The following is a 7,997-nucleotide window of genomic DNA, read 5'->3' as shown; positions in this document are numbered from 1 at the left end:
GCCCGGCCCGGCCCGGCCCAGTCCAGCCCGGCCCGGCCCAGTCTAGCCCGGCCCAGTCCAGCCCGGCCCGACCCAGTCTAGTCTACTCCAGTCCAGTCCAGTCCAGTCCAGTCCAGCCCGGCCCAGTCTAGTCCAGTCCAGCCCGGTGTTGGGGGCGGGGACGAGGACGAGGCCGGGGCCGCCTCCGGGAGGCGCTGTGGGCCGCGCGGGCGCAGAGAGACAGACGCTCGGCCGTAAATGGTGCTGCGCCGTCGCGCCGCCTCCTCCCTCCACTGACTGACTGACTGACTCCGGCGGCGGGACGGACCCGACTCGACTCGACCCGAGGGGCCGCAAGCCTGAGCAGAGAGTCCGGGGCCTCAGCCCCGCCTGCAGGCCGCTCCCGGCACGATGGAGAGCACCGAGGAAGGTGAGGGGGAGGGAAGGGGGGCGGATGGACGGCGATCGTCCCCCGGGAGAGGAGATCAGGCGAGGCCGCGGATCAGGCCAGGGTGCTAGGCCGCCGTGCAGGCGTGCGGCGGGGGGTGGGGAGGAGGCCGTCTCCCTGCACCCGAAGGCCAGGCCGCAACTCTGCTTTGATGGGGGGCGGGGGGATCGGTCGCAGTTTGCCGGCCTCACTACCTCCCTCTACCCTCTCCTCACTCCCTCTTTCTACCACTCACACTCCCTCACTCTCTCCCTCCTCACCTCTACCTCTCCTCATTCCCTCTACCCTTCCCTCTACCTCACTCTCTCCTCACTCCCTCTTTCCTCTCCCTCCCTCTACCTCTCCTCACTCCCTCTCCTCACTCCCTCTACCCTTCCCTCTACCTCTACCCTCTCCTCATTCCCTCTCCCTCCCTCCCTCTACCTCTCCTCACTCTCTCTCTCTACCTCTCCCTCCCTCCCTCTCCCCTCTCCTCACTCACTCTCCTCACTCACTCCCTCTACCTCTCCTCACTCCCTCTTTCTACCACTCACTCTCTCCTCCCTCCCTCTACCCTCTCCTCACTCCCTCTCACTACCTCTACCTCTACCTCTCCTCACTCCCTCTACCTCACTCTCCTCACTCCCTCTTACCTCTCCCTCTCCTCACTCCCGCCCTGGGGTGGAGGTGAAGTACAGAGTAGGGTGCAGTCAGTCACCTTGTGCCCGGGGGGCGTTGGAGGGGAGACAAGGCTTCAGCCTGGTTTGTGCTGACAAGGAGGTGAATCCCCGCACGGACACGCGGTCCCTCCCGGCAACAAATGGAGGCATTTCATCAAATTTCATCCGAATTGCCCCGAAACTCTCGCTGGGATGTTGTTCGACGTGGAACTTACTACGACAGCAAAGCTAAACTTTTACCTATCAAGAGACTCCAGTCCACTGAGTTGTCAAATCTGCCGACGGCAGAACAATGAATGTCTTACTTGCAGCAGCACAGCAGGCTTGTAAACACAATACACACAGATAATATATAATATAATATATAGTTTAATATTCAAATAATGTTCTAATAGGGTAATATTGTATACAAGATTTAATATACGATAAACACAGGTTCAATAAAGTAAAAACCACAATACTAGTACAAAAAAATATCAAGTACTCAGTGCAAGGCAAGAAACTAATATGTTGGAATGACCAATGCTTAAAAATATCGCAGACTCCCGCCTTCCAATAATGGGTGCCAAAATGTAAAGGATCAAAGTAAGGAGAGATGATCAAAAACATGGTGGACTGCAACTAGTGCATCTTAACTAAGTGGTCTGCTACGGATATGAGGAAGTTGTGTAAAATAAGTGCAACCCATGAAATTGCCATTCCACCATTTATCAGTGTTTCCTTGTGGCCTTCAGCCTTCTTGGCATCTTCACGCAAAAGGAATCCTTTACAGTGAAATGTTTCAAATATTTATTGTTTCCTTTAATTATAATATTCAAAGCCAATTCATTTAGAGCCATAGTGTCATGCAGTGTGAAAACTGGCCCTTTGGCCCAACTTGCCCAACCGACCAGCATGTCCCATCTACACTATTTAGCAAAATTAATCTATGTTTACTTTGTTCTAAAGATAGTTTCAGTCTCACTTTTAAAGCAAATCTGCATGGAATGGAGGGTTATGGATCATGTGCAGGCAGGTGACTTTAGTTTATCTTGGCATTACACTCTGCACAGATGTTGTGGGCCGAAGGCCTGTGCTCTATTTTTAAAATTTGTTCTATGGGGCAAGTAACAGAGAATTTATTTTAAACTGAGCTCAAGTATATTGCATCATGGATTCTCAGAAATTAGATCCTGTTACTAATATTTGATCATAATTGGGTAAAATAGGGAATATATACATTGGTCGGTTTATCCCATCCTCAGAAATGCTTTAACATTTGAGTCAGGCCACAGTCCTTCCATCTGTCAAAGGACTTTGAACATTTTAGATTTGGCTCTAATTTCACAAACTTTGGAAACATTATTTAAGTGAACACTCTTAAAATTAAAATTCACAAACACCTTGTATTTCAGTAATTAGATACATTTAACATTTAATTGTTTCAGCTCGCAGTGAAGTATAATTAATGCATTCCATTAGTTCAAGACCATAAATTGCCTGAAACATCTATCTGAGAGTCTTTCCTAGAATGAATAGTTGCTGAATGTGCAGGTTTTCCAGTGTAACTGTCAGAAATTGGCACTCTGCTGCTGATCTATATGATTAATGTACAATACATTGGGAATGAGAGTGTTTGTAACTTCACAGTAGGTCGGGGGTTTTCACATTTATATGATTAGCCACTGGAGCCGATTTTCACACAGAGAGTGGTGAATCTCTGGAACTCTCTGCCACAGAGGGTAGTCGAGGCCAGTTCATTGGCTATATTTAAGAGGGAGTTAGATGTGGCCCTTGTGGCTAAGGGGATCAGAGGGTATGGAGAGAAGGCAGGTACGGGATACTGAGTTGGATGATCAGCCATGATCATATTGAATGGCGGTGCAGGCTCGAAGGGCCGAATGGCCTACTCCTGCACCTAATTTCTATGTTTCTATGCATTGTGAATTTGATGCTTGTTGCAAAATAGTTGTGCAGTACCTACAATGGCATAATGAAGCATTTGGAGATTTTGCAATGCTGTAATGTAAATATTTCATGGGTACTCTTGTTACTTGAATATACCTTTTTTTTAGGTTTCCTTCCAAAATTCTGCAATATTATGTTGATGGCATTTTTTGTAGTTGTCTGAAAATGACTGATTTAAGCTGAAACCTGTGTTATCAAATTCTGTATATTTGAATGCTGAAAGGTGTTGCCAAGATATTCATAAATCAGAAGGTAGAGATAGTTAACTTGCATTATTTTATTCCATGATTTAAAAAGTAACGCATCCCAGTGCTGCAAAGAATCCTGTTGACTTTATGTGGGTGATAAATAATTCCGTAATCAGAAAAAGGTCCTGTTAAAACAAATCTTAAGCATTATGCCAGTTACTTATGATTTTTTGTATTGAATGTTTACTGCTATTGTATTTAGCATGACATTGAAGTGGTGTGGTCATTTGTTTATGGGTGATCTTTTATCACGTCTAATTTTGAAATTCTTACTTGAATTACAGAACAGAAATGCACACCTGTAACTCTTTGCATCGTTCTATTATTGTATGTGACTTCCATAATCATTCATTGGAACTGCATTACCATAAATCTACTTCATCTTTGTTAGTGTAACAATCTCTTTTTGAAGAATGTTTAGTGGCCTTACAGTGCTTTCATTGTGACTAGCATTGATATATATCAAAGGACATAGTAGCAGATTGTATTTGGCCTTCTACAGAAATTTTCTGTTTTGCCAGATATTAAAGCTCTGGATGCAACTGACCATGATTTGAAAAAAATGGACACACAATGCGATACCTGTATGGTTTATGGAGGTGGGGAATGTTGGGGTAGGTTGCTGAATAGGACAATGGCCACATGGCTGATTGAGCCTGCTGGCTATTGAGAGTCGGAGATGCATTGCATTCCTGTTGAATGGTAACAATGTACAGATTGAGATCAACTCTTTGGTGGTTGGGAAAACCAGCAGCTAGTTCTGGGGGTGTTGGTGGAGGACAACAAGAAAAGAAAACCCCAGGAAAGTAAAAATTGTAGTATGATGAACTGTGTTGCCTGGAGGAAGCAAATCAACATTGGTCTGTGGCAGATGGTCAGTGTAGGTGGGGGGAGCGGTGCTGCAATGAAGGCCATTCCCTTACCTGGCAAGTGTGTCAATCTTGCTCTGTGCTGGCAAAGTCGTGTCATTCTAGAATGGACCGTCACATTGCACAGATTTCTTATACAATGCTCCAGAAGCTGTGAATGTGGAAGAAGATCACCCTGGAAGCAGACGCATTTAAGACTCTAAATTACATTTGGACAGGTAGACAATAACAAGGGTTTAAAGGACTATATGCAAAATACAGGCAAAAAGAACCAGCCCAATGTGCCAACATGCCAACGTGGGCCACAAGGCATGTTTTCAGAGCTTTATGAATCTGACCCTGATCTGGAAATGGGCAAGAATTGATTTTCATTTTTATTCATGGAGGGAGAGGTTGGACAGGCTAGGACTTTTTTCCTTGGAGATCAGGAGGCTGAGGGTAGTTTATTTTAGTTTATTGTAATGTGTACTGAGGTACAATGAAAAGCTTTTAATTGCGTGCTAACCAGTCAGCGGAAAGACTGTACATGATTACAACTGAGCCGTGTACAGATACATGATAAAGGGAATAAAGTTTAGTGCAAGATAAAATCCCATTTAACATAGTCCCATGGTCTCCAAGGAGATAGCTTGGGACTGCTCTCTAGTTGTTGATAGGATAGTCAATTTGCCTGATGATAATAGCTGGGAAGAAACTGTCCCTGAATCTGGAGGTGTGCATTTTCACACTTCAGTACCTCTTTTTTGTGGTCTTGGGTGGAACTGTTCCCAAACCATGCTATGATGCATCCCGATAAATTGCTTTCTCCATCGCACCTGTAGAGGTTGGCGAGAGTTGCTGGGGACATGCTGAGCTTCCTAGGCCTTCTAAGGAAATAGAGGTGTTGGTGTGCTTTCTTGGTCATCACTTTGATGTAGCTAGTCCAAGACAAGTTGCTGGTGCTATTTATTCATATCTAATTCAACTCCGTCAATGTATACTGGGGTACATGTAGTGTTTTGCTTACTGATGTTGATCACTATCTCCTGTCAAGGTCATAGAAACATAGAAATTAGGTGCAGGAGTAGGCCATTCGGCCCTTGAATGCACCGCCATTCAATATGATCATGGCTGATCATCCAACTCAGTATCCCGTACCTGCCTTCTTTCCATACCCTCTGATCCCTTTAGCCACAAGGGCCACATCTAACTCCCTCTTAAATATAGCCAATGAACTGGCCTCAACTACCCTCTGTGGCAGAGAGTTCCAGAGATTCACCACTCTCTGTGTGAAAAAAGTTTTTCTCATCTCGGTTTTAAAGGATTCCCCCCTTATCCTTAAGCTGTGACCCCTTGTCCTGCACTTCCCCAACATCGGGAACAATCTTCCTGCATCTAGCCTGTCCAACCCCTTAAGAATTTTGTAAGTTTCTATAAGATCCCCTCTCAATCTCCTAAATTCTAGAGTATAAACCAAGTCTATCCAGTCTTTCTTCATAAGACAGTCCTGACATCCCAGGAATCAGTCTGGTGAACCTTCTCTGCACTTCCTCTATGGCAATAATGTCCCTCCTCAGATTTGGAGACCAAAACTGTACGCAATACTCCAGGTGTGGTCTCACCAAGACCCTGTACAACTGCAGTAGAACCTCCCTGCTCCTATACTCAAATCCTTTTGCTATGAAAGCTAACATACCATTCGCTTTCTTCACTGCCTGCTGCACCTGCATGCCTACTTTCAATGACTGGTGTACCATGACACCCAGGTCTCGCTGCATCTCCCCTTTTCCTAATCGGCCACCATTTAGATAATAGTCTGCTTTCCTGTTTTTGCCACCAAAATAGATAACCTCACATTTATCCACATTATACTGCATCTGCCAAACATTTGCCCACTCACCCAGCCTATCCAAGTCACCTTGCAGTCTCCTAGCATTTTATTACTGTGCCCATTTTAACTACTTTCCTCTGGCAACTCGTTCCATATACCTAACACAATGTGTGTGCAAAGCTGCCCCTCAGGTTTGAGATTCACAGTCATGAGATTCACAATCTACTTTCTGTACTCCTTCGTGTCATTATTTGATATCCGGCCCACTACGGCGGTGCTGTGTGAAAATCATGAAGGGAATATAGATATGGTGAATGCAATGTCTTTTTTTCCCAGGGTAGGGGAATTAAGGATTAGAGGCCGTAGGTTTAAGGTGAGAAAGGAAAGATTTAACAGAAACCTGAGGGGCAACTTTGCACACACATTGTGTTAGGTATATGGAACGAGTTGCCAGAGGAAGTAGTTGAAATGGGCACAGTAATAAAATCAAGTCATTTGGACAGGTACATGGATAGGAAAGGTTTAGAGGGATATGGGCCAAAACAGGCAAGTGGGACTAGCTTATTCGGCATTAATGAATTGGTATCTTGGTCATCATTAATGAATTAAGCTGAAGGGCCTCATTCCATGCTGTATGGCTTTGCTTCCATAAGTTTGAGAGAACTGCATTTTGCAGTTGAATTTCTAGGAGGGTTGCTGAGGTTCTACCCTGTTGTTCAAAACGGGTCAATAGATTTCCAAATAGAGTCAAGAATGTTTTATTGTCATGTGTCCCAGATAGAACAATGAAATTCTTACTTGTGGCAGCACAACAGAATAGGTAAACACAGTACACTTGAAACAATATGATAAACGAGAGAGAAAAAAAGTTTCAGTGTGTGTACACGCACGCACACACAACAAACAATAGTACTATAATAATAATAGCCTATTGCCAAATGACAGTTTAGGTGGTCATTTAAGATGGCTTGCATGACGTGTGCAATAATGTGCTCGGAAGAAGTGCGTAGTTACCAGTCGGAATTATGGTCAATGAAGCATTCACATATTATTTCTGCTTCAAATAAAGTCACAAACAAAACATTCACCAATCGACATGATATATACCACAATGACATGCAGCAAAATTATAATAGTCTCAACTCTTTTTACACATTGCAATTAGTGCAATTTCTATTATTTCCTTCCACTTCCAAACAAAAATGGGGTTGGATTATTCAGCGTATGATCAACCTGTGTCAATAAATCCTGGACCATGGTAACATATATGCTTAACCATGCACACTACAGATTGATGCAAGCATGTTTTCTGTGAAGGATCGAAAATTATCATGACATGGCCATAGCATGGGTGGTTATTGCTATTGGTATAGAAACACTCTCGCTTCCCACTTAATTTTCCAACAACAAAATATACAGGTTGCAAGGAAATTTCTAAAGCCATTTTATGATAATAGCTGTTAAAACCGACTATACCCATCTGACAGGTTAAACATTACACTAACTGACAAGAGATAGCCAAAGGACATAACTGCAGCAAATGTTCTTTTGGTAATATGTTTAAAGGTGTCAAAACGCCACATTACCGGACAACCTTCCAGCATCTGCAGTTCCTTCTTGAACATTCAGATTAGATGTATGTGTTGTGAACAGCAATGAAGATACCCAGTTTGTACGCACCGGGTTTAAAAAAAAAACTTACTGATAAACGCTGTTTCCTTCATTCCCACATCAGAATTAACGTTAAAATTTCAACTGAAATATTTCCTGACCAAATTTGCGATGTATATGACTGACTGTAGAAGTAAAACATGGATAAATCCAATGTATAATTGTGAATGTTGCTCATTAAATAACTACAGAACTCATACTCCATATTAAGAGCATTGATTTGCCGTTAAAATGAATTCTGTAATAATGGTGTCAATGGTAGCAGTGACAATCGAACACTGCGGTTTTAATGTTTCACGTGTTCACAATTTAATTCATCCATCTTAAACAAATAATAACATTGGGAATTAAAACACATTTGATTGT

At 43.4% G+C, this 7,997-nt stretch overlaps 1 protein-coding gene across 2 annotated transcripts in view; it reads left to right on the top strand.

The window, feature by feature from the left end:
* The first annotated feature begins 241 nt into the window (after positions 1-241).
* The window catches only part of marchf6 (membrane-associated ring finger (C3HC4) 6), a 79,942-nt gene continuing 72,186 nt past the window's right edge, over positions 242-7,997 (top strand). For both annotated transcript variants that reach the window (XM_055650916.1, XM_055650908.1), the window contains exon 1: positions 242-409. In XM_055650916.1, coding sequence (XP_055506891.1) covers positions 391-409 — 19 coding nt within the window. In that variant the 5' untranslated portion in view covers positions 242-390. The remainder of the gene's footprint in view (positions 410-7,997) is intronic.

The sequence above is a fragment of the Leucoraja erinacea genome, chromosome 2 (genome assembly GCF_028641065.1).
Source record: "Leucoraja erinacea ecotype New England chromosome 2, Leri_hhj_1, whole genome shotgun sequence".
NCBI classification, from domain to species: Eukaryota; Metazoa; Chordata; class Chondrichthyes; order Rajiformes; family Rajidae; genus Leucoraja; species Leucoraja erinaceus.
This window is presented reverse-complemented; position numbering and strand designations above follow the sequence as displayed.